Source organism: Curcuma longa, chromosome 3 (assembly GCF_044706935.1).
Source record: "Curcuma longa cultivar G26 ecotype Majalengka, Jawa Barat chromosome 3, ITB_CL_G26_1.1, whole genome shotgun sequence".
NCBI lineage: Eukaryota > Viridiplantae > Streptophyta > Magnoliopsida > Zingiberales > Zingiberaceae > Curcuma > Curcuma longa.
The window spans coordinates 6,087,009-6,112,606 of record NC_133863.1 but is presented as its reverse complement, the minus strand read 5'-3'; the positions used below and the strand labels follow the sequence as shown (position 1 = coordinate 6,112,606).

Below are 25,598 nucleotides of genomic sequence, written 5' to 3'. Positions count from 1 at the left end.
TGTTTTAACTTGTCTTCCTGCAACCAACGGACTCAATCTATTAAATATTTATATAAAAATTAAAATCTACACCTATCAAATACTCATATCCAAAATATAATAGATAAGCCTTTTAATTTTTTAGCATTATGACAAACTTAGTTGAATTTCCAACTCTCCTTAACAAGCACCCTATTAAAAAGCAGGACCCCCAATTTGATACATGCTAGACTGGAATTCTCCCAAGAAGCAAAACGATATTATGCACAGTGAAAAAGAAATGAAAAAGAAACAGGTAGCGGATCCATCATGTAGCTGCCTCAAGTTGCTATGTGGGTGATTTTAGTTAAGGCAGATGCTGCATGATCAACCTCATCGTCTGACCATATCACTCAAAGGCCTTGCTGCTTCATAGGACGAGCATGCTGAATCCATGGGGTGATCATACTTGCACATAGGCCCGAATTTGCAGATCCCAAAACGGTTATAGAATGAACAGGCTGGCTGATCCTGTACACAAATGATTAACAAAGTGATAATAGAAAGACAATCAGGAGATCAGAAGTTAGATGAGTTGAAAGAGATTAAAACAAGGATCAGAAAGTATAATGAGAACATTGCAGGTAATGTATATCGAACAAATAAAAACATTAGAATGTCAACTGAAAGTTAGTTGAGTGAGCATTTGTTGTGTACTCACAGGTCTTGAAGGAAGGCCATGAGGAGTGACATTGTAAGCAGGACTGCTTGGATGGTAAAACATGCATGCTGACCCGAATTTACAATCTCCTGTCTTCATGAAGTAGCCACACACAGTCTTGGCAGGAGTGGCATTGTAACTAGGACTCATCGTGAGGCGACTCCTTGGATGGTTATATATGCATGTTGACCCAAATTTACAGTCTCCAGTCTTCATGAAGTATGCACACTCAGCCTTGCCAGGTCTCTCTGGAAATCCTGTACTTATCTGCTGGTGTACAGCTAGACTGGGGCTGGAAATAAAGACTGTTGCATAAACCTTTCGGTGGGGTAGTTTGGGCTTGTTGGGACCTGAAACAAAGGATTTCTAATTAACAAAGAAAGTCAAGGAATGGTAGCACAAACCAATCTGCATAACAATAGTTCAACATCTTCAAATACAAGACAAACTAAAATGTTGTTGATTACTTCATGGAGTGGGCAAAATCTACCAGGAATGGTAGCATAAATCAATCTGCATAACAATAATTCAAACATCTTTTAATACAAACACACAAAAATATTGCACTGATCTACAAGGAAGAAGGTTACAGTGAGATGAAACCAGACATTTATCATAGTTATAAAATGGCATGCTACGGGGCCACACCTAGGTATGTTTAATACTCGAGGAGACACAATTTTACCTATGCAGGGGTTAAGACGCACAACTTTGCAAAATGCACAAAGTGCAAAATAATGCACCAGCAATAGCAACATCAAATCTCATGTTATCTTCTTGAATCTTTTGTTTAGCATTCCAAATGCATATATTTGGTGGCTATATGTACCTTCTTGTTTCCTCCATATTAGTTGCAATTCAAAAGAGGAAAAAAAATAAAGGTGAAATGTCCGAGGATTTAAAATTTTTGCCTAGTGAGAATGATGATTACATCCTTTATACAGTTTAAATGTATAGATCCTTTTTAAGTTTTAACCATTTAAGGTGACAGTAATAGTTTTGATTAATAATATGATATGATATTCTATTGAGGTAGTTATGATATTAGAAGCATTGATTAAATTATGATATTATAAGCATTGACTATGCTTTTGAATTTTTCTTTTTTGGATCCATAAACTTATTAATAGATGATTTTGTGCAGCAAACTCTGTAACTTTGTGTTATATAACATTTACTCATATACTATGACTACGTAAATCATATTATATGGACATTAGGGATGTGTTCATTCACTTCTCCTAGTGGCACTAGCCCCATGACCTCCTAGGTTGCATTGGGTACGCATGAATGGAATGAAATAATGGTTCAACTCTCTCTGTGATTCCATTCCAATGTTGCAAGTTCAAATTGGTTACCTCTCTCATTGATACCTACTTTACAATTATTCCTTCTTTTGGTCCAAATGAGAATATGTTAAAATCACTTCAAAGAAATGTCCAAATTACATCGACTATTTTTAGAATGTCTAGAGGATTGTAAAAGGTAACGTTTAACAACCGCATGAGGAAACTATTTCACAAATCCTCCAAATCAAAATTTAAAATCAAGCAATATTTACCTGAGACCTGAAATCAGGATTTAGATTGAGCCCATTGGGAGGAAAAGGCTCAATATTTACCTGAGACCTGAAATCAGGATTTAGATTGAGCCCATTGGGAGGAAAAGGCTCAATATTTACCTGAGACCTGAAATCAGGATTTAGACTGAGCTCATTGGGAGGAAAAGGCATGCTTGTAATGCAGGGTGTCAGATGATCTGTGTCAGAAGTTGTTTGGCACAAGTTCCTATCAAAATAATTTCTTGAAATTTATATAGAGAAAAGAATAGCCATTAAGAGAAGCACACCATTTTGACATCCAGATGCATAATCTTGAGTATTTGTAGCAGTGGGGTCTGGATGATTGAATCGGCAGTTGCTTGAAAATTTGCAAACACCAGTGCGCATATAATAGGGGCATTCTTTTTGTCCCTGCAATTTAAAGATGAGAGTAGAAAGTGAAGATCGATTAACAATCCAAATGTAAAAGAATGACAAGATGATGGATTAAAATGTCAAACCCGAGGTTGTTAAATTATAGTTAATATCAAGAATGATTTTGGATAATTCATCCTAATCATTTCAAATCATGAATCTAAGGCTAAATTAAAAAAAAATGTAAAATAGATTAAAATTTTTTGTAGCTTTAATTGGAATAGTTATTTCTCTTAAAAATATAAAATTATTGTAAAATCATGATTCATAACAACAAAACAATTGTGTTTCTTTCACTTTGATCAAGAAATTATAAAATAATATTCATTTCATTTCAATAACATTGAAATGAAATTCAACAAAAAAAAAAATTCAAACATGGCCGATCAATTATCGGGTAATAGGACAGTAATTGTCAACTCAAGCTTCAATGTCCACTTTGAGTCTCAGCAGAATCAACTTGGCTGGATAAAGGAAGAGAAAGATGACATTGACCTAGCAACAATTCTCTTTGTCATTATCTGCTTCACCCTCATCATTGACTGAGTCTCGATGCAACAACGTTTGTCTTTACAATCAATTGTTGACTCCACTGTCGCCATCAACTAAAATTTGTCATTCTTAACTCCATCCTCATCATGGAAACAATATTTGCCCATCATACTCATCACTCACCATCATGCGTTGACTCCGCCCTCACCATTGACTCTAAGTATCCACTTGACCAGATTTCTTCTTCTATGTTAGATTTCATCCCATAGAACCTCTCTTAATGGGTTGAATTTAAATTTAACAAGTTTATTTAATTTCGTATGGGCTTTATTTCTCAAATGTGTAACATATGATTTACTGCAAATTTGTATTGTATCAAATCAAAATCGTCATGATTCTTTTAAATTATGATTCATATACTATGATTTTAGATATACCTGAATTGCATCAACTGATATAATAAAGATCATGAATTGTACAAGCCCATTAACTGTGGTCAAACTTACTGGTCGAATTGGAAGACCTAAAAAATTGAGCTCAATTCCAGGCATTTCAGTTTTTTCTTGAGAATGAACATACTTGCATGCGTTCCCAAACCTACAACCTCCTGGCATTGAGAAGAACTGCAAAATCAACCCAATTTATAATTAGGGGGTCAGAAGGAGCAGAGCTACCAAAAACAAGTTGATAAGAGAAGGCTAAAAAGGGATTGTAACTGGGAATGACAAAAACATTACTAGGCAATTTTCTGAGTTGGTATAACATGCCAAAATTTTCCTCCCATAAATGCAAACACATTTAGAAAGTGCCGCTAAACAATTAATCTTACATCAATTGAAAAATATCTCGTGTTCATTATTACATTGTTTGCAAAACTAAATAACAAAAAACAACAAATATATCAATTTTTATTCTGTCATTTATTTTGCAAAGGAATCATATAACAGCAAATAAGAAAGACCTAACTATGAGAGAAAATGATTCAACAATTACTGCAACCTGCAAATTTATGGATGAAAAATTCTTTATCAAATCATTACCAGCATCACTTTTTTGCCTTGCACCACTCGGATATCATTGAATAAAAGTAGGCTAAACTCAGTTAGTAATTAAACTATAAATCGAACTTTAATTACACTAAGTCCTTTTCTCTTAAACCTCCACTCTCTTTTATACGTATCAAGGTAAGTCATAAAAATATGGATAAAAAATGACCATGGGCCATCTTATTGCATTTGCAAAATTCATATAGAAATAAAATTTATTCCAAAATAAACCAAATAAAAAATTGCTCTAGAATCGAATTCGAACACAACATGGTAGCAAAGGTACATTCAGACAAGCAAAATAGCATTCTCAAGCTGTAAATCTCTCATTACAATTTAACTTCTGCACCAATAAATTACTCAACCATCCAGGCCTATCAGAGTTATTTAACAAATAGGTATAGTTTGCCATGGACACAATGAAACAATAAGAAAATTTAATCATAATTTGGATGAATAAAAGTAATAATGTTCACACTTTAGAACACTCTCAACCTAAATGCAAAATAGTCCAAAGAGATTAATGGAGTTAATTAAATAAGCAATATTGAGCAATGCCCCAGCAAAATAAACCAAAAAAGGTATTACAATAAAACCAGATTCTTCTAACCTTGCATTCTATTTGCTGTTCTCTCTCATCCTTGTGAACAGAAAACTAGAACACCGAAAAGAAACATAAGTACATTACAGAAAATAATAAATATACAGAAACTATAATCTTTACTAACTATTCAACACCAAAAATAATTTATTGGCATCTTAATAAGAAAGTGGTCCACCACATAGTTGTATCAAATGATACACAAATTGTATCATACAATTTGATATGATTCACATATAAAGCCATTCGATTCTTACATATAAATCGGAAATAAAAAATGTGTGATGACTTGGTTTGATTCAACATGTTTTGATATAATTCTTATTTTATACAATTCTAAATATGAAAAAGAAAGCCCCTAAAGTTAAATTTGGCATACTAAAAGAAAATCAACTGATTAACAAATTAAATTAAACCCACTATACAATAGATTAAACTGAATTCATTAAAAAGAAAGACAGAAATGATGGATTTCATATCATCCAACAAAAGTATAAATGCCAAACAGAGTGAAATCTTGAATATCACAATGACATAGGAGAAAAATAATTTGTCAACTGGGAACACAAGTTCAACAAAAAGGTGACATTGTTAGGGACTTGTGTTCAATTTAACAACAATCATTTCTCTATGTCATAAGCATTCGATGAGAAAGTTGTCTGATGCTCATCTATTTCAATTCTTAATGCAATAAATTAATCAATAATTTGTACATTATCCATTGATGAACTATACATTCTGTAATCAATCAACTTACTCCATGTTGCTAAAGCTCCATTTGGGTTCTAATACAAAAAATATCAAGGTATATAAACATATTTAAGAACACTCATCTTGAGATGTGAGTTCATGAGATTAGGAAGTAGAATTTATCCTCTCCTTCTCACATCCTACTTTATTTTAACACATCTATTATATTATATTGTTGTATGAAATGTTACATCATTTACATCCTTTTAGATATCAAAATTATTTTTAACAATTTTATAATTTTTATTTGAATTGTAAAATCACAGTTCAATAGGAACCACAGCTCTATAATTTATCAAAATGATTCATGGTTCAATAAGATTCACGATTCCATCATTTATCAAAATGATTCACGACATAAACTTCAGTTTGACAACCTTGATCCATCACATTACAAAAGGAAATTCAGCTACTATAACTTAATTACATCTGTGAAACAGCAATTACACAGAAAATGAATTTAAATGTGAATAATGGTGTTTCATCGACATATTGCAAGTACAAACATAGCAACGAGAAAATATTGCTTTATAATGATATATATAGTACTAGTATACATGAAGATATTTAGGTACTGTGGTTATAGATTTCAGAAGAAAACCATCAATCGCTACTTGAAAATGAAGTCACGTTTTAACAAAAAGAACATGTGGTAACAATGAGAAAGAGCAGTTCCCTCTGTGGTAATTCCATAAGAGAGTGATAATCGACAAATATCTGTACGTATATTTATGAGATGTGAACACAACACAATAAAAATGACACTTCGACAAATTAATCCACCAATTCACAACAACGAAAAAATTTAAAGATAAAATACATCATAATTAGACGCCCATTCAAGATAAACAGAAAAGAAGAATACATCAATCACTGAGTTGTACATGCTATTAACTTCTTATGAATTTGGTGATTTTACAAAAGTTCTCACGCGCATTAAGGCCCTCAAACACGGTTCAAACAGGATTCAGAAAAGTAAAATAACCACTGAAAACTTTACATGTAAAGGAAAAAAAAAAGAAGAGTGGACCTGAGTGAGTGTTACTATCGGAGGATGATTAAACTTGCAGTTCAATCCGTAAGCACATCTCCCAGTTCTCAGATAGTGAGCACAATCAAGCAGCCATGGCCTTTGCGGATAGGGACAGGATCCAGCTAACTCTTCCTTATAGCTACCATCGCCCTCCTGCTGCCCCTCGGACGCCCGAGGAACCACCCCGACGTGATTTTCCCACGCCGATCCTTCCTTCCCGTCACCCACAATTCCTTCCAATGTCCAGCCGCCTACATTTCTGTCAGGCCCCCAATCCACACGGCTGCCATTTTCCATTCCATCCACCTTCTCGTCTAAACTAAGATTCCCGAGTTGGATTGAGACGGCATCTGCTTCCTCTTCCTCGTCGAGCCGCTTCCCTCGGATCGGCTGCTCTTCGGCGTCCTCCATAGTCCACGTCCCCTCGACTTCCGCCTTAGTACTCCGTTTTTTTAGGGTTTCACTGAAGGTCACTTGCCCAAAACATGCGCCGAGTCGGCACCGCGTCGGATAGCACCGAGAGAAAGTAATTCTTTCCTCCGAATTAGGACACTGCTAAAATGGAAAATTTTTTTACTAATTCGTGATTTCCGGCCATAGAAACAATAAATAATACTTTATAAAGTTCATAATTTGAGAATTTTGCAAAACTTTTCCTTTTTTTTTAAACTTCCTTAAAATGATATCTATCATCTTTTTTACCATGCTTTTTAGTTCGATTTCGTTTTGAAATTTCGTGAGAAATTTTTAATTTTGGTTGGGCAATACATAATTAGCATTACTTCATGAATAATGATTAATTGTAATTGTTTGAAAATAAATAAATTCGCTAACCAAACAAGAAATGTATTTGAATGTTTACTGATGGTTGAAAAAGAGATGAAGAAGCTGGAGCAACCCCGTTCACCAACACCAGTTGCCTCTTGATCTCAGTCTTTTTCTTGCATAAACCTCCAGTCGATACATTCTGCCTATCATCCCATGGCACAGGGAACCAACTCCAAGCCAACCCAGCAGAGAGGGAATATTATGGCCGCCGGCGAGCTACTCCAGAACCTGCCAGACTCCATGAACAACTGGTTCTTCGGCACCGGCGTGAACAAGATGCGAGTGTATTGTTCAGGAGGAGGAAGAAACACAAACCACATTAGCATGTACTTATCACCTGCAATCAACAAAGTGCTGTTTGATATCATGATAAACCCTCAATGCACTTGTGAGGAATTTTGTCCCACTCAAATACAGAAGAACGAAAATGGCAATGTACAACTCCCTTATCTTGGACATGTTTCCATGGATCCATTCTAGCAATTTTTGCTAAAAAAAAAACAAGACAAATTAGCAATGATGGCCAGCATGTGCATACAGTGACTGGCCGCCCTCAAGCCTTCTCCTGCTTTGCAGTGCAGGTACAATTTGTTTGTTCTTGTTTAAGCTTCTGAAAGGAAAGAAGAAAAGAAAAAGAAAACAAGTAGTGTTAGAGATTTGGTATAGTTGCAGTTTAGTAACAATTCATGATTGACCACATTTTCTCAGACTACTGATATTGCAGTTTGTAAATTGATGTTAGTTTAAGTGATATGAATACACCTATGATACTTTCACTAATTAAATGTGACACATTTAATTGGAAAACTTATCATTTGGTTACGATAACTATGGTATTCAAGTATTTGCTTTCAACTATCAAAACACACCTGTACTTGGCCCTGCAGCTCTTTGATGTGTTGAATTGCCAATTCCAGCATGTCTGAGGTGCTCGTTTGCTTCAGTGAAATCAAAGGAAACATCAAAAAAGTAGCAGTGTCGATAATATCGTTTTAGATATTAAGCACATGACTTGTTCAAAACCTGTTTATCTACATTCTATTATTTCACTAAATAATGGATGCAAATGGAAACACATTGGATAGCTTTTGTGTGTTTACCTTGTCCATGTTAGGCACAAGATCTTGCAATTTCTGCAGCCTTTTGCTAATTCGTGTTCTCCTTTCCTAACAATGAGGTTCAATGAATAAGTCTGTAGTCGAGTGGATAGAAACAAAGTCGTAACTTGAATACATTCAGAATAAAGGTGGTGATTGTGATGCTCAGAGCTTTAAATCCAAGGCAAAGAAAAGATGCAACTAGTTTTTTTATTGATTATTTAAGTGTCAAGCAGTCACATAACATGTTCCTCCTAATATACTTCGAATCGACTTTGTTTACTGAACCTAAATTGAAGATGGGTAATTGAGTCTAAATAAAGTGTTAGGCATCTTTTTTCACAGAAAATATCTACTTCCAATAGATGATTTGTAATGTGTTGGGCAGATAAAAAAAACTTGATCGACTGAATTATTTTCAGTCAAATCTAAATGATAGCTTAAACTTGGAAAATTGATTACAAACCAAATGGCTTTACATTGACCCTAAATAAACTAAGTATATAATGAGAAATGCATCATGGACACATATATAATATTTCAATACTATTGAAAGTTTATGGTCCAAGCTACTGTTTTACTTTCATAATGCTATAAATTTGCTCCACTGCACAAGCTTCAATATGACCAGTTAATGTTCCATATTTTTCTCAGATGATACAAAGAAGCCGACGCTTTATTACATCCTTATGCTTTTCCTTGTTTCCCTCCATGACTCTGTATGTTGCCATATTATTCTGTGCTTGCTTACAAGGTAATCTTGCACTTGAGGGTTCAGTTGCATATGTACTGTTCTCTTTTATGTATAAGACAAAGACCACTAGCGTGGGAACTTAAAAGAAAGAAATACAGAAACATGAACTAACCCTCTCCGCAATGCTCCGGGGATGAGTTGCACAGCCACGCTTAGCTCGTGCTCTGCAAGGTACTGAATCTTGTTGGATCTGAAGGTATTTCTCTAACTCAGACATTTCAGATGATGTCCTTGGAAAACTAAACTGCAATCATTAGATAGTTCATGATTAAGGATTTAGATGATAACAACAACCAAATTGGTCACTAAGGGTCTACTATCTTGGGCCGCTGGGGCATTGGCTTGGCTTTAACTATTGCTTTATATTTTTCTTCTTATCCTTTCGATATAGTTAACAGCCAACTTGAGTAACAATGAGGGGTTATCAGACCTCATTGTCCAAATCAACAAAATTTTGTTTCAAGAACACTGTGATTAACGATAAAAATGCTATGGCAGAAAAAGCAAAATTGCCATGGTTACTGTGAAGTTAAATCAAAATTGTCATTCCCCGGGCATGTCTCATCTTTGTTGATTTTGGTGGTAATGAATACCTTACCTGTGAATCAATGTTATTGAGACTTGCAACTGCATCCCCATTATTGCACTTAATCCTTTTGCTTTGTGGAGCAGAAAAAGCAATTGAATTTTTCTCATCCCATGAGCCTAATTGAAAATTGCTAGAAATGTAGGATTGACCGGCATTCCCAGCTGCCTCGTCTGAATCATGGTGTGTATCACTCTCTTCCATTTCTGGAATGCTCAATTCAGAAATTTGCGACAAGGAGTCTTGCCGCGAGAAGCCCCACTGGGCACGCTGCCTTCTATGTGCCAATACATGGATGCTTTCTGTGCCTGCTTGAGAGTAATTTCCAATCATCCTTGTACTAGAATTACCTGCTGTTAGTGTCAGTAAATTCAATCAATTTAAAAATTATGGAACATGGACAATCTCTTTCTTAACTCACAAAAAGAAAAGGCTAACAAAGATGCAACAATACAAGTGGAAAAAAAATTATATTTAAAACAGTAAAAGAATTTGATGCAGCAACCACCATGATCCCTAGTTCAGATAAGTTACAGGATGAAGGTTGCATAAATAATAACGATAACTGCTTGGAAATTTCAAATTTCTACAGATATTTTTTCTGTCACTAGTAAGTACCATATAGAAACAGATTGCCAAGCAATGGGAAACTGAGAATCAACTAGTACAACATACCAAGCATATCTTCAGTTTTAAAAAACACTGAATCAACTTATAACAGCACTTTAACTAAGACCTCTAATTTTGGAGTTGGTAACACTATTAGAAAAAAAATCAACGGGATTTTCACAAGGCAAGACAAGATCTAAACTGTATTGTAGCTCAGTTCGGTATCCTGTTAATCATTATTTAAGATAACAGTACCAGTAGCAGAAAGGAAAGCCAATTTAAGTGCTAAGCAACCTTCTACGTTATCTTTCAGGATACAAAAAATAGAAATTTAAGCATCAATCGAAGAGGTAAGGCAAAAATATATATTGAAATTATATTTTAAGAAGGTGACTTTTACAGAACTAAAAACTTGATCCCAGAAAAATAAGGCATCCATCCTATTTTTTTCATTCCCAAACTCAATAAATTTGACCAAAGCTGCTCCAATAAAAACTTTACTCAAATGCTCTACATTATAATAATTTGATCAAAATTGCGATGAAAACTGCTTCAATAATATTTAATTAAATTGGACCATTTTTGACTAAATTGAAATAGTTTTGATTAATATTGAAGCAATTTTAATCAATGTTAAAAATTAAAATTGTCTACACTAATTTGAATATGTTGTAGTACTTTATTTTCTCGTTGACCCCACACTGATGAGTCAGTACTCGATATTCTAGATCCAAATAATGCAATTTTTTTCCTTCTTCTGGTGCTCGTATCAGCAATAAAAGAGAGCCCCTGGAGGATTCTGATTGGTGGGCCATGGAGCCCACATAACCCATCTGAAGTCTGAGAGCCATCGCACCCACCAAAGCCTATATATATTAATACTTTTTTTTTACCCTTTGTTTAGTGCACCGGAGAGTGGATATCCACATCTAACGTTCAATGTAACTGGACATGGTGCCATCAGCTGGCACAGCTCAAACAGGCGACAGGAAGCCCATCCACTATCGTACTCCAAAATAACATTAGAGAAACAGATGCTCACCGTGATCCGCCAGTAGATGGGAGAAGAACCCGGAAGGCAAGCTGCTGTGCCGGACCAACGGGGATCCGGTGGCGGAGGAGAGGCGGAGCTCCCCGGATCCGTACGAGCCCCGCGAGCGACCTCCAGCGGCGATGGCGTCGCCGTCCGGGGCCCAGCAGCTCGATTCGGAGGTCAGGCAAGGCGAATCGCCGGCGTAGAACCGAGTCATCATCCTCTCCGATCGGCCGGAGGCCATGACCGAGTCGGCGATCCCGCCGAGGAAAGATCCAGGGGCCGAGCCGTAGCGAGCGAGCCCCAGCGGGGGGCCCATCGCGGGCGGCCGATCTCCGCCAGACGGCGAATGGTTCATCGCCTCCTTGCGCGCGGTAGAGAGAGACAGAGAGGGACTGGCTCGCCGAGGGAGGGAGGGAGGGAGGAGAAAAGCTTCCTTATTGGGAATGGATGGAGTCGTTCCTGGTCGCGACGATGAAGAATGTATTATTAGCAGGAAGGGAAATCATAAGGAGGGCTCTGATCTGATCTTCTGGTCAGCTCGGCGCGGGCCCCAGTGGCGGGGAATATGAACTATGGGGGAGTTGGACACCGTTGAAGGAGAGAGTTGACTCGATGCCCGTTCAGCTCGAGGGGGGCGAGACGTGAAAGAATATAAAAATAATTTGTTTTTTTTTTCAGAATTACGGAAATAATTGATGAAATTTCTTGCTACAAGTCCAGGTTCTTAGTATATTCGGCACGTCAAAGGAACTATGTGCTAAGGTCAATCCAGCCGAGTTGAATCCCAGAAACAAGCCTCCGGGTTTGAAGACACTGAACAGCTAAGCATCAAATGGCCATTATTGTCTTGAGAAGTAGCGACTCTAACATTGATCGCGAAGGGAGCTGGGCACCTTTTTACATAAGCGAGATAAAGTAGAAGAAGACAATGTCTAGTTGGCGCACGTGAAGCACATGATTCCATCTGAGTTGACCCAGTGATGGAATGGCTGTTAAACTCAAAATTTATTACTATATCCTCGAGGCAAGAATGAATTCTAAATGAAACAATAAAAACTTATCAAATATTCGAATTCGATAAGATACGATGATGTCGGATCGAGAGGTGTGACAAACTATTTGATTCATGACAAAAGAGCATTTCCTCTGAACATTTTCTTCATTGGTAGACAAAATCATACATAAGAAAAGCTTATACATATGGGTAGGACATCAGAGAAAACATTTAAAGAATACAATTTGTCAGGCAATACAGACCTGTCAACAATCAACAAACAGATGCATTAGAAGTCATCCTTTGCTCGACGAATAATACCCAGAGCTTGTGCATCAGTTGAAGTTGATGGGATATTCAAATTTTTTCGAATCTCCAGACTGGATGTACGGAGAAATGGATTGCATTCCTTTTCTCTCCTTATTGTTGTAGGAATCTACAATATTTAAACGAGCACAACAAAGTTAAATTCTTGATAGATGACCAGATATATTTATATAGAATTGAGATTGGTATTATTACCGTTGGAAGCCTTTTACTGCGTAGCTGAGCCACATGCGCTGCGTATTCCTGGAGTGCTTCATTGTTGGGCTCTATGGACAAGGCAAACTTACTATTGCTCTGCAAAAAAGGCAATAACATCAACACTGCATGTGCATTTTGCAACCGCAAACATAATGTGCGGTCTTATACCTGAGTGTACTCGTGACCGCAATATACAACTGTCTCGTCTGGTAAGGAAGTGATTTTACAAAGTGAAGAAAACATCTGCATCAAGAGAAATAGAATGCTGATGCTGAAAATAGTAAGAAATAAATAAGAAAAAAAAATCAAGAGAGTTTTGCGATCTTTTCACTCTTACTTTATTTTTAGAGCATTAAAGTTACTTATGATTCTCAAGGGCAATAGACTTTCCATAAGAATCAAGATCCTGTTTTATACAAGAAATGTACTGAAGAAAATTACCAAACCTCAAACTACTAGTATTGACTATCAAGTTTGTATTGAATGTCCACTTCCAAAGATTTTTTATTGGCAACTCTACACAGAAATAATTATTTCAAATTATAAGGACATTTTAGCAAAAATGAAACCTGATCTGGATCTCCTTCAAAAAGTTTGCCACATGATAAGCTAAACAAGGTATCCCCTGTAAATATAGCACCACATCCTGGAAAGTAATAGCTTACATGACCTGTTCAATATTACAAAACGTGGTTAGGCACGTTCTCATTATTCAAGGGAGAAACTATAATGAATTGTCATGCAGTATAGAGGACAAAACCTGTAAATGAGTACATTTAGTTAGGTCCCACAATTAACATAAGCTTATTAATAGATTTGGTGAAGAGTATTGGTAATAAAGCGACAGCAAAATGATGAATTTCACAAAACAACAAAATTACCTACGATAAATAAGAATTAGCACAGAAACTTCTTGAGAATCTAAGAAAGAAATAGGTTTTCAATCCATGGCAACGACTTCAAAGTGCACAAAATACAAATGCTACTAGCTTTATCAAAGAGACAATGTCTAATATACCCAACTAACAATCATCATTGTCATTTTTTGTAACTATGGCTTACCTGATTGTTACAAGCATTTTGATAAACAAAAAAGCAGGGGGAGTGCAAGCATAATAAACACAACTCAGTGATTATGATGAAAAAAAATTTCCATTGAAAATTGGCTCCAAATAACTGGTAAACATAGATTTCATCATTATATTCTAAATGAGGCATCGTCAATTAATGGCATGTGTCCAAACCCCTACATAAATATGACCTTTTGTATGCCCTGGAGTTTCCAACACAAGCACCTGGTGCCCTCCAAACATCCATGTTTCCCCATCATGTAGGGATATGTCTATGCCAGGAATTCTGTTTCTATCTTTAGCTGAACCAATGACCTAAATTCAGCATACATATACAGAAATGAGAAAAGCTCTTAAAAAAATCAGCAAAAGTAAATAAGAACTGAATCTACTACCCGATGTATGTAAGAAAATCAACCATGCTAATTTCTCAAAGGGAAAAAAAATGAATTTCTGACTTCTTGCATAGCTAACTTGCTAAAATCCAGCAAAAGGAACCATAATCTTATTGAGTCCATTTCCTTTGGCTTTGAGAGTATGATTGAACTAATGGTAAAAGGATTAGCATATAGGAATACATAAGATGACACTACTAGACTCGTGCCAAATATATAGCCTACATACATATATTTTTTTCTGTTTAGATATTAGTGTTTTCCCCTATCATTCATGATGGGATCTTTTAGAATAAGAAACTGTTGGTTTGACGCTCACATGGTGAGTTGAAGAAGTCCTTGCACCAATGAAACCACTAGAGTCGTTCAGCTAACCATGGCATGACAAAAGGATACAACCAAAGATAGCTTTGTTGAACATGTTGAGTAAGCAAGCATATCCTGTATATACCCTTGCTAACTTGCTCAATCAAATTCAAAGAAACCATGTTAGTCTTATGAGCAACAATCAATAAGCAAACATCATCTATCTCACTCCTGGGGAAACTCCACCTTGCTCTAGGCTATGGTTATTAGGAAAAGTGCAAGGCTGCTACTTTTCACCCGCTTGTAACCATTTGCTTATTTTTCATTGAAATTGTACAATAAAGACCCACAAAAACTTGGCCAATTAAATTTTCTCATTGTCATCTAAGAGGCTCTTGCCTAATAATAGTAAAGTCATGAGCACTCAAGAAGAAAAAAGCTTAAGACATTAAAAAATTGATTGTTTTTGGAAAATATATCTACAAAAGGAGTTGACCAAGCAATTTAAAACAATAATTCCCTGAAAACTTGATAGTCAAGTGCACCTGTGCTGGATCTAAAGTTATGACAGTCTTCATTATCTTGATTTTGATCCTCATTGTACCATCTAAGTTGGGTTCTCTTGTTTAGGACAATGATGTAATAGGGAATAAATTTAGTAAGTAGATAAGAATTACTGTAAGCAGAAAATTTTACAATGGCTGTAAAGCTCACTTTGATAAATTTTAATTGCTTTACAGCTCATTTTCATAAATTTTAATTGCTTTCATCTTAAAGATAAATTCTATTCAATTAATTTAAACATGGATTAGCATTTAGTATAATAAAGTAATGCCTATTAATAACTGATAGAATGACAACAAATAATTTTTTTAAAAAATTGAGAACTTCAAGAATAAGACATATATTAACCATGCAAATCTGAGACAAAGCTATGCTACTCAAACTCCAAAGGCAAATATCTAGCTAGTGTGACTCACATTAGGTTCTAAAAGATTTTTGCACGTGATTTTGGTGTTAGTGTTAGAGTGATAGGTACAAGAGGAATAAATGAATAATCTAAATACAGAAAGCCTAAGTCGCTTTCTTGAATGAGAAACAAGCACGCATTTATACTTGGAGGTGATTCCAAAAATGACTTGTGGACAAAAGGAATAAATCTACAAAGGAATTGATATTTCCTAAAGGCCTGTTTTCATCGCAAGAAATGTAAGGAGAGAAATTACAGTCAATAGAAAAAATAGCTGGATTTTTGTGTAACAATAATTAAATTTTCTAGCATTCTTATTTTTCTCTCCTCATACCATCCTGAATTTCTCTCACCTTTGGAAAAACCATCAAGAAAATAATGTGAGGAGACCCACATTTTGTTAACTCAAAAGAGAGAGAAGAAGAAATTTTGTCGTACCTTTGCACCATACCTTGATTTCAGCTCCAAGTTTCCACCAGTATGATCAAAGTGATGATGAGTATTCAGTATGTATGTTAAGTTCTGATTCCTACGTTTTAGAGCATTTATAACAGGCACAGCTTCAGAAGGATCAACAACTCCAACTGTACCTGTATCTACATCATGCAAAAGATATGCATAATTATCTTGAAGGCAGGGTACCTGAAAAAAAATATGGCACATAAATACCAAGAGTATGACATAAATAACATGGTAAGAAAAGAGAACCCAAAATGGCTAGGCGTCAAAAATAAATGATGATCCAAAGAGGCAGGTCAACTGAATGTGCGCTATGCAACAGTATGAAAATTTCACCCTGATGAGTCAAACCATCATATCAAAAATCACTTATTCAGAACAAAAAAGAAAAATGTATTCATTTATGCATATCATAGAACTCATTTTTGTTATGATGTAATGATATCTAGGTAAAGCACCATTTAGTGGACCTAGATACCAGATATAGGCGATGATTAAACCTCCCTATATATCATAGCAGCAACAACCCTGTATGTTCTTTTTATTTTTTATTTCTTCAACCAGAAAGGTTTGTCCATTCTGGTATAAGATTCTAAATATATGAGCAATGCTATTTTTTCCCATATCGGGAAACTTCATCAGCTCAAGAAGCCTTGACAGATGATAACCATACACTGCACCAAGATTGTCAAATCAGAGTCCTAGTCAAACACTAAAAACATAAGTATCAGCAGCATCATATCAGAAGAATCATAAGTTTTAGAATCAATAAAAAAAATCAAACAGGTAAAATAAAATAATTTCACTTGATGTATGAAATAGCAAAAGATGTTTTGGAACTACTAAGTAGTCTTATGACAATACATAAGAAAAAATAATAATCAATAAAAGAAGATTACTGATCAAACTAATAATATATTATATAATTTAACATTGTTATTGTTATCCAATCAACAAATCAAATTGTTTCATTAACAAAATCATATTAAATAATTACAAAACAGTTCAGAACATTCATGGGCAATTTAATAAAATTGAGAACCAAATTTCTTAAAGGTGTGGATGCTATATTTTATTATTTAATTGTTTATTTTTATTATGAATTGTTTGATAAATCATAATTTACTCCTAAAATTAGACATGAGTGGTAATTAGGACACAAACACCTTAATAGACACATATAGCCAGCTAGACACATAATTTAGTGCGATAATTTATATTTTTTATTTCTAAATTTAAAACAAAAAATAATTATTCGAACATTGTTCAGAACTGATTTCGTGTCTAAAGAAAATGATTTGTTTGTCTAAACGGGGAATTATTATCCCCAATTAATCTTTTCAACATTATTGAATATAAGGCCTTTTCTATCCACAGGACCAGCAAAGAACCACTCATAACTGGAGGAAACAATTTGTTGACGCACAACCCAAACAATCATGAACATGCATTACGCCAAATCTAAAGGGAGAATTCTCTAATCAGCCAGTGCTCAAGAGGCCTTTTGCTTAATTTCTTGAATCTTCCATTCAGTGCAAAAAGCTAAGAAAATGCAGGAATTAGGGACCATATAGGGAAACCTCACCAATTCAATTTGCAATGAGGCTTGCATACAGCTAATAGTGCAGAAGGGTGGGACACCCAATAGCTGATTAACTCCACGCAAGATTTTGATCGGTCTGACAACTAAGGTTCCAATACCATACAATAGATCTTTCCCAAACCAGTGTTTTCTCATATTTGGCCACATGCACAGTTGTCCTCTTACCTGCAAATACGTAGGTTCTTGTGTGAATAATATGAATACCAGAACTAAAAAAATTTAAGCACACCTCATATTGCAAGTAGGAAGACAAAGATGTGAACAAGTGCAAAGCCAATGAGCAATAATTGAAAAGGTATAGCGAAATACACTAGTTTTGCATTGAGAAATAATGGAGAAAATAGTAGTAAAATACACTAGCCATCTTGCTGGAGGGATGATACTTGAGTACAATAAACTAAAATAGAATTTGGATTTGACATCTAAATAAAACATAATCTATAGGAATTTGTTTCAAAAATAGCAGTTTTAACATTTCTATATAGAAACATGAGCTTTTATCAGGTTTTTGATGTGGAATGTCTACTCTTTTGCATTAGTTGGTATCCTGGAACAATTTAATTATCTAGTATAAATCAGAGGGGATTGCTTTGGATATAGCTATTTGATTTTTGCACTAATTTTAGATATGTATATGTTATGATCTACTCTTGCCCTACATGAGATTTTTTTTAAAAAAAAAATTGCAGACAATGTACATAACATATGTTAGTTGCAACAAGTCAGGTATCATATTCATGACAAGTCATTAATTCACATTAATAGGAAACGAATTTATAAGATAGAAAGTATAAGATGGTATTGAGATGTTCAAAGTCCTCCTATAGATTCTATATATAGACATGCTCACAAAGAATATTGAAGGTGTGAAGGGTGGACAGATACCAAAGAAAATGTACGTTAATGCACTTAAAAGTGAATTTAGAGATTTGGATATTACTAGTGATCTAACCTTCTGCAGAGTTCAATAGAGGGGTAACATCATTGTAGTCGACATCAAATAGTTAGGAATAACATGGCACGATGATAATAATGATGTTGATGTAACATGAAACATAAAGCTTGCACAAGTACCAAGTTATTTCAATAAGCATTCCAACTTCAAACATTAAATATGGAACCACAAACAAATGGAATTGATGGTCTTAATATTCTATGTTGAAGGGGAGTTTTGACGCAACGGCAAAGTTGTTGTCGTGTGACCTAGAAGTCACAGGTTCGAGTCTCGAAAACAACCTCTTATAAAGCAAAGTAAATATGTGTACAATAGACCCTTTCTCGGAACCTTACATTGGCAGGAGCTTTGTGCACCAGACTGTCCTTTAATATTTTCTATTGAAGGGCTAATTAACGTCATGGGTTACCTTCACATTGTTGAATTGCGTGTCATGTCATTTCAAAACTTTTTATCAGTTTAAGTGATAAATAAAAAAATCATGGTTTAAAATGGTTTCATGTCCTCGTACAAGGTGGTTTTGATCAGCAAAAAACAAGGACAAGGGGGTAAGAGGAAAAAGAAGAAGAGGAGGAAAATGTGTAGAAGAAGCAGAGGAGGAAGAATAAAAGGAGGCTTACAATAGGTTCCTCCATTATCTAAAGTGGTTTTTTTTTTATATTGGAATGAAACAATACATAACGTTTGTCTCAGATACATGGAAAGAGAATTCACTCTCTAAATAAAAGGATACATGAATGGATCTAATTAACACAAAAGCATACACAAACAAAAATTAACATCTTCAGCACTTCAGGCTTACAGTAGGTCATAATTGAAATAGATAGAAAACTTCATGTATAAAACTGATTGAAAATCAAAATGGTTGTAGTTGAAAGTGAAAAAAAAATCATAATATTACAATTAGATAATCTAAATGATATCATGGATTGTAACATCATTAGCGCAAAGCAAAGCAAGGCACATCAGCAATCTAACAGTCCACATCATTTGTTTTCATCTAGTGCAAGACAAGCAAAGCAGGATCTACCTATATACAACAATTCAATAAGAACGACAATCTTCCAAATTTTTCTGCTCTAAGATGGTTAGTCGTCAGTGTTGCAGTTTATTAACTATCCTAGCCTCTAAGATCATTGTAATCTATCTTGGAGCATCAAAATCTGAACATATAAACTCTACCCAATTTGTGTTCTCGTACATAATTTCTATGTAACCCTACGACTAAACCGATCCTTAAGATGAAGGTAGGAATAATAACGTCACACCACACCAGCAGCCCTCCTCACGACGCACAACTTGACACAAGTAAATTCAGCAGCAAACCAAAACTCATTCGATATCCCATCTACAAGAAGCACAGGGCACATCCCAAAACCAAACACAGACGAAAAAAAAGAAGGGCGGAAACCTAAATAGATCCCAGACGCAACACGAACTCAAGCACAAGCGTCGGATCAAGCGAGTAATCCACTCCTCCCTTCCAGAAACATCAAAATTAACACGAGGCATGGCGAATCGATCCGCACAAAACCACGAACTAAAGCAACCAAAAATGACCAACCACAACGAAACATGCCAGCGCGATCGGAATTTACGAAGAGGAACAACGAGAAGGAGGTAGGGATGTCGGAGAAGAGACCCTCGGAGAAGAGCACACGAAGGCAGTCATGAGGGCGGAAGCCTTCGCGAGCATCGCCAGGGGAGACGGGCTTGCGGCGGGCTTGTGGTGTGCGGGTGAGAAAGGGAAAGGGGCGTCTGTATGGAGTTGTGGTGGGTGGGCACCGGAAAGTGGACTCGTTGTAGCGTAGGGCTTTTTCGAGCGTTTATTTTCACAAAAAAATTTGGAAAAATAAATAAATATATTTATTTATTTATTTAAATTTTTTACTTATTATTTTAAAAAAAATATACACCTTATTTTTTTCAACGTCATTAAACGTCCACAACGCAGAGAAGTATCTCTTCGTCCCAAATACTGATTCTCCTGCAGTCTTGCTTCCATGCTTCTCAAGGACGAAAAAGAACACGAAAATGCATAAGCACTTCTTCGACATCCTCTTGCAATTCCTCCATCTGTCAAAACTAAGAGAGGTATCAGAATCTATTTTTATAATCAGATCATATATTTTTAAACACTATTACTGATCTCGTCAACCACACAGGTCCAACTTGAAGCTTCTCACTCGTTTCCCAGCCATGCAACAGTGCGCTGGATGAAAGGCAGCGAAATCCCTATTTTATTGAGTATCCAAATCAGTTGCAATTTCTTAAGCAATGAGACAACATCTTGGTCCAATTTCTGTGCACTTTACTAGCTGAGATAGACGCGGTTTGTGAATCTATATAAATAAGCTCGTCGCTGCTTTAGTCTTCCATGTCCCTTGCTTGATTCGCTTCTAAATATGAAGTCGGCCATGGAGCTCCAAGCTGGTCAGTATTCCCCTGCCAAAGCTGCGTGGAACCAGCTACAGGTCGCCTTCTTTGTGATGAGGAAAAGCTTCTCCTGGAAGCAGCAGCAGCTGCTAACGGAGATCAAGCTCCTCGGCAAAGCCCTCGGTGACTTCGTGTTCAGACGGCGGCCGGAGAGGCCTCCGTTTGGGCCTCGCGAGTACGAGTTCTCCTGCAGCAACACTCCCAATTACTCCATTGTTTACGGCCGCCGCCGCCGCTCCAAGGCCGGCAGCTGGCGCTGCAGCGGCTACTTGCTTCCGTGCTTGCATGGCTCCGTGGCGGCGATGGAGCCCGAGGAGTACCTCTGGAACGCCTCGCCCATGATTTTTCCTGCGGTTGCCAAGTCTGTCCTCTTCTCCCCGCTGGCGTCGCCGGCGGCCTTCGCTGTCCGCATCTCTAACTACTCGTCCGACGACGAGTACCTCGGGCGGAGCGCGAAGGTGGACGACGAGGCCGAGGAATTCATCAGGAAATTCTACGAGCAACTGCGCGTCCAGAGCCGAACGGCCTTGCTTCATTACCAGGAAAAGGAGTTCCAGGAGATGCTTGCAAGAGGCCAATGAAACTGATCGACACAGTTGGAGATGTACATATCTATCAATAAATAGATCATAAGGTTGCATGTATATTTGGATTGCCTGGTTTCTCTACTTTTCTCAAAAAGTAACTTGAAACTTCCTTCTTTTTTAGTTAGGGAAGTTGTTGTATGCATAGTAGTGGTTTCTGCATCACTCATGCATCTGCTGTAACTACAAATATCCATTGAAGGGTCTCTACATCTATGTGTAAAAATGATATCATGTATATACTGTTCAAGATTTCAGAGTCTTTAGGATGAAACAAATGGAAAACAAAAATTAAAATGCTGCCACTACAATGCACAAATGATCATGTAAGCTGATACTACTGGCCCCAAGGATAAGTGTCCTCCACTGGACCTGCACCCCAGTCCAAAACCTTTTCCCCAGGCTGTAAGTAAACGCTGCTTCCATGAGGAAGTTTCCGGGCAAGACCATTCAGCACCTGATGGAAGGCATCTCCTGGTAGCGAAGGCTGTGAGAAAGACAGAGACAGCTTAATCGAAGGATTCGCGAGCAATCTCTGTTTCCTCAGTATAACCTCTGCTGGTATCGAAGTCAGTATCGTATCCAACTTTACGATGTCCTTCTCAGCTACAAATACTGCAATATCCGTCCACGGAATTGTGTCTGAGAAAGGTAACATAATGTCGTCGGCTATGATCACGGGAATGCAACCAAACACCACTGCCTCCACCAATCTTGGACTCCAGGGTGCCCAACCCAAGGGGCATAAGCAAAAGACTGCCCGTTGCATGTCTTCGTAGTAAGTCGATGGATGCTCAGTCGAGATGTCGAAGATAGGATTGTTCTTGAAGTTCAGCCATAACGATGTCCGAACGCCCCTGTAGAATATAATCAAGTAAAGATATCGAAATCGCAGAATGAAATCCAAGCTTAAAACAAGTTAGTTATACCTCGCATAGTAACACCCCTCAGGATCATTCTCGCTGTCGTGAAGCAGGCCGCGAAAGTAAATGAAGATGGAGCGAGGAATGTCCGGAGGAAGCAAATGCGCGTGCATTCTCTGAGCAGAGGCGTATGGAGGAATGACAATTGATCCTTCCTTCAAACAGACATGGTTCTTCTGTCCAAAAGTTTGAACCAACGTAGCACGTCGAAGCAAGGGGAGTATTCCACGCTTGATCGCGATTTCTCCCTGCCATTGCAGAAGTGAGACGGTGCTGCTTTAGTACAAAATGTATTCTCAACTGACCTGGTAATGGAAGCATGCCCCAAAATCATGCGGGACGACGAAGAAGTGATCTGCTCCTTCTGTTCTGTTCCAGTAAGGCCATTCTGAGGCAACTAGCTGTATTGCGCTCCTCATCATTCTTGGAGATTGGAAGGGTAGAGGAAGGCCTTGCTTAGTCAAGTCACAGGTTGGGTAAACCGGGACATAAAACCAATCGGCTTCCTCGGGAACAAGTGTTCGAACAGGACTCGATAACAAGAATCGGTGCATGAAAATCTCTGCAGCAAACATGTGCGTCAGGCATCTAGGGTCCTTCTTTACCCTGTCGACGTTGTACTTGCTAGGCAATTCGTAGACAAACACCTTCAATCTTCCAACAGGGTCGTCCTCTGACGTCTCACTCGCACTTCCTGCGTGTTCTGTGAAAGCGCAAGGTAATTCACTAGTCTCTTAGACATGCTTATGAACAAATACTGTCAGTATATTTTCAGTTATAGCTGTTAGAACAAAAAAGTTGTCGTCGTCGAAACCAGATGCATAGTATCACGAAGCTGTAAACAATTGACCTTATTTCTCATGCAACAGACAGCAAAAGAAACAGATTTCGCTCAAAATCCTGCTTGAGCTTAACGATGGTAATTTAAAGGTCCAGAGAAGAGAAGGCATAAGCACATCTAAGAGAAGGCTCAAGAAGTCACCTCGAAGTCGAAGGACTTGCCGATTCTTCTCCACGCCCACGCCGTCAATTTCCGAGGCTAAGCTGCAGAAAACGAGAATCGCAAAGACCCAGATCCCCTTCTCCATAATCAGGAGGAGTAAACGAGAAGGCAGTAGCTGCTTCCTTCTTTAGAGCAGGAGAGGAGAGGAGAGAGGAATTTGTGGGATGGGAATTTCTTCTTTTGCTTGCTTGTATGAATCGAACAGCTAATTTCCACTGGGGAAATTGAAAATCGACGTGAAGTGGCGCCGACAAAGTTAGAGCGGCCGCTTCTGAGAGAAGCAGTTGGCATGTTCCATCAGGGGCCTCCCCACATGCCGCCTTTTGATTTTTACTTTGTCAAAGTGACAGAGACACAAGGAGGAGAGAGTCATCGACAAATCTACGAGGTGGGCTGGGCGTGCACCCCGACGTATACAATCGACGAGGATGCATGAACTCTCGCGCCGTTGGATTGCATGCAGCGCAGTGGCCTCTGTGAAGGGACAGACATGGCTGCAGCAAGACCACCTCGGCTAGGTAAACTCAACGATATGCCACGTGGAGGGAGCTCTCAGAGCATGGCCTGAATTCCAGGCCAGACGTTGGAGGAAGGGATTCAAATTTTTAAGAGTGGGGTAATTTAATTTTGAAAGGATTAATATATTATAATTTTGAAATGTAATTTTTAAAAATTATTCTACATAATTATGAAATAAAATATAAATATATATTTAAATTTATTTTTTAATTAAAAATTCTGACTACATCTTACATCACTATATATATATATATATATAAGAAAAAATATGAGACCGCAAGAAACTTAGCAAGCGTGCTTCCTACTCTTCTTCGTCGTAGGTCTGTCAGCTCCAGTTCTATACCTTCACTAAATCTTATTGACGAAATAAATTTAAATAATATGATGAAAGACAAATTTCACAGTTGACATCACTCTCCATTAACAAGAAAGAGGAATAAAGAACAAGTATTATAAGTCACTAAGGGATAATAACAAAGAATTGATTATAAAAAAGTTAGGAGACTCCACTCCTCCACTACCAAAAAAGAAGACTCTACTATCAATAAAGAAGGCTTCATTCCCAAAAGAATATTCCTCATTCATCCTTCACTCTTAAGGAAAAATCTCTCTCTATATATAGTCTCCTTCTCTACACAACCGAGACATTTAAGACCTTTTATCTTAAGTTCTCTACACCCTCTCATTTCCCGTTCCTTCCTCCTCTTATAATTTAAGTGTGTTTGACGTACTATTCCATCATGGTCAACTGTAGATTTTCGATTTACCTCCTCATAGATGATCGTGGGACCGATCGTATGAGATCGATAAGGTGACGGATTCCACCTTTTACTGAAGTGTTTGACATGCTATTAATCTAAGTGTACTATTGAAGTATTATAAGTATATTTTTTTCTTTTGCTTGGAAGTCTTATAAATTTTTAAGTTTATGTAATCTTGTACATATATTAATACTAGTTTGGTTTACTAATGGTTGAGTAGAACTTCTTATAGGAAGACTCTGATTATTTTCTTTATTTATGTCTTCTGTCTTTCTTTAAGTAATTTTCAAACCAGGTGAACAGTAATTATAAAAAGAATTAAAAATTAGACTTATAAGACTTAGAAAGATAAGACTTGAAATCATAAAATCTGAATAAAATCAGGATAGAATTTCAAACTTAGTTCTTTCACAAGTGAGATTCATTGGAAAATGAACTGGACAATAAGACTAATCATACTTTCTTAAACTAGAACTTATACCAACCACATAAAAATACAAAAAACTCAACGTAAAAAAAAATCAACGACTCCAAGTGGATTGGGTAGATAAGATAGATAAAGCAGAGAAAAAGGTGTTTGGCCTTAGATTTTAAAAACTTGCTTGTTAT

General features: G+C 36.9%; 4 protein-coding genes and 1 pseudogene across 8 annotated transcripts; 1 reads left to right on the top strand and 4 right to left on the bottom strand.

Annotated features, from left to right (window-relative positions):
* Positions 1-341: 341 nt before the first annotated feature.
* LOC141824676 (zinc finger CCCH domain-containing protein 57-like) lies at positions 342-7,065 on the bottom strand (annotated as a pseudogene).
* A 344-nt stretch (positions 7,066-7,409) lies between these two features.
* Positions 7,410-11,945, bottom strand: LOC141824675 (transcription factor bHLH128-like). Of its 2 annotated transcripts, none has more exons than XM_074712005.1 (6): positions 11,493-11,945; positions 9,854-10,191; positions 9,368-9,499; positions 8,505-8,570; positions 8,274-8,342; positions 7,410-8,014 (listed from the first exon to the last, which is right to left on the bottom strand). In XM_074712005.1, exons 1-6 carry the CDS (start codon positions 11,839-11,841, stop codon positions 7,958-7,960), a joined length of 1,011 nt encoding a protein of 336 aa, XP_074568106.1. In that variant the 5' UTR covers positions 11,842-11,945; the 3' UTR covers positions 7,410-7,957. The 2 variants fall into 2 exon arrangements, with proteins under 2 accessions (XP_074568106.1, XP_074568105.1); XM_074712004.1 differs by having other exon boundaries at positions 9,854-10,194; positions 11,493-11,940.
* Positions 11,946-12,614: 669 nt separating this feature from the next.
* Positions 12,615-20,536, bottom strand: LOC141824005 (hydroxyacylglutathione hydrolase 2, mitochondrial-like). 4 transcript variants are annotated; one of them, XM_074711221.1, is made up of 8 exons: positions 20,406-20,536; positions 17,791-17,973; positions 16,185-16,388; positions 14,267-14,390; positions 13,575-13,675; positions 13,174-13,248; positions 13,003-13,101; positions 12,615-12,916 (listed from the first exon to the last, which is right to left on the bottom strand). In XM_074711221.1, exons 1-8 carry the CDS (start codon positions 20,457-20,459, stop codon positions 12,770-12,772), a joined length of 987 nt encoding a protein of 328 aa, XP_074567322.1. In that variant the 5' UTR covers positions 20,460-20,536; the 3' UTR covers positions 12,615-12,769. The 4 variants fall into 4 exon arrangements, with proteins under 4 accessions (XP_074567322.1, XP_074567323.1, XP_074567324.1 ...); XM_074711222.1 differs by having other exon boundaries at positions 20,362-20,455; XM_074711223.1 differs by having other exon boundaries at positions 20,343-20,409.
* Positions 20,537-20,824: 288 nt separating this feature from the next.
* Positions 20,825-22,040, top strand: LOC141824894 (uncharacterized). The gene is made up of 2 exons (XM_074712230.1): positions 20,825-20,857; positions 20,929-22,040. The coding sequence occupies exon 2, from the start codon at positions 21,169-21,171 to the stop codon at positions 21,778-21,780; it is 612 nt and encodes a 203-aa protein (XP_074568331.1). The 5' UTR covers positions 20,825-20,857; positions 20,929-21,168; the 3' UTR covers positions 21,781-22,040.
* On the bottom strand, positions 22,002-23,885 carry LOC141824893 (putative beta-1,4-xylosyltransferase IRX10). Its single transcript, XM_074712229.1, has 4 exons — positions 23,689-23,885; positions 23,012-23,409; positions 22,713-22,954; positions 22,002-22,640 (listed from the first exon to the last, which is right to left on the bottom strand). The coding sequence occupies exons 1-4, from the start codon at positions 23,792-23,794 to the stop codon at positions 22,121-22,123; spliced, it is 1,266 nt and encodes a 421-aa protein (XP_074568330.1). The 5' UTR covers positions 23,795-23,885; the 3' UTR covers positions 22,002-22,120.
* Between the last annotated feature and the right edge of the window lie 1,713 nt (positions 23,886-25,598).

Excerpts from the sequence above, each read along its gene's own strand:
- LOC141824675 (XM_074712004.1), bottom strand. The coding sequence starts at position 11,841 with ATGAACCATTCGCCGTCTGGCGGAGATCGGCCGCCCGCGATGGGCCCC. Across the intron at positions 8,571-9,367 it reads CCCGGAGCATTGCGGAGAGG|GAAAGGAGAACACGAATTAG; the intron begins GTTAGTTCATGT and ends CCTCATTGTTAG. Across the intron at positions 8,343-8,504 it reads TTGTGCCTAACATGGACAAG|CAAACGAGCACCTCAGACAT; the intron begins GTAAACACACAA and ends ATTTCACTGAAG.
- LOC141824893 (XM_074712229.1), bottom strand. The coding sequence starts at position 23,794 with ATGGAGAAGGGGATCTGGGTCTTTGCGATTCTCGTTTTCTGCAGCTTA. Across the intron at positions 23,410-23,688 it reads GCAAGTCCTTCGACTTCGAG|AACACGCAGGAAGTGCGAGT; the intron begins GTGACTTCTTGA and ends GCGCTTTCACAG. Across the intron at positions 22,641-22,712 it reads GAGGGGTGTTACTATGCGAG|GGGCGTTCGGACATCGTTAT; the intron begins GTATAACTAACT and ends TATATTCTACAG.
- LOC141824005 (XM_074711221.1), bottom strand. The coding sequence starts at position 20,459 with ATGCTCGCGAAGGCTTCCGCCCTCATGACTGCCTTCGTGTGCTCTTCT. Across the intron at positions 14,391-16,184 it reads AATCAAGGTATGGTGCAAAG|GTCATTGGTTCAGCTAAAGA; the intron begins GTACGACAAAAT and ends TGCTGAATTTAG. Across the intron at positions 13,102-13,173 it reads GCGGTCACGAGTACACTCAG|AGCAATAGTAAGTTTGCCTT; the intron begins GTATAAGACCGC and ends CCTTTTTTGCAG.
- LOC141824894 (XM_074712230.1), top strand. The coding sequence starts at position 21,169 with ATGAAGTCGGCCATGGAGCTCCAAGCTGGTCAGTATTCCCCTGCCAAA.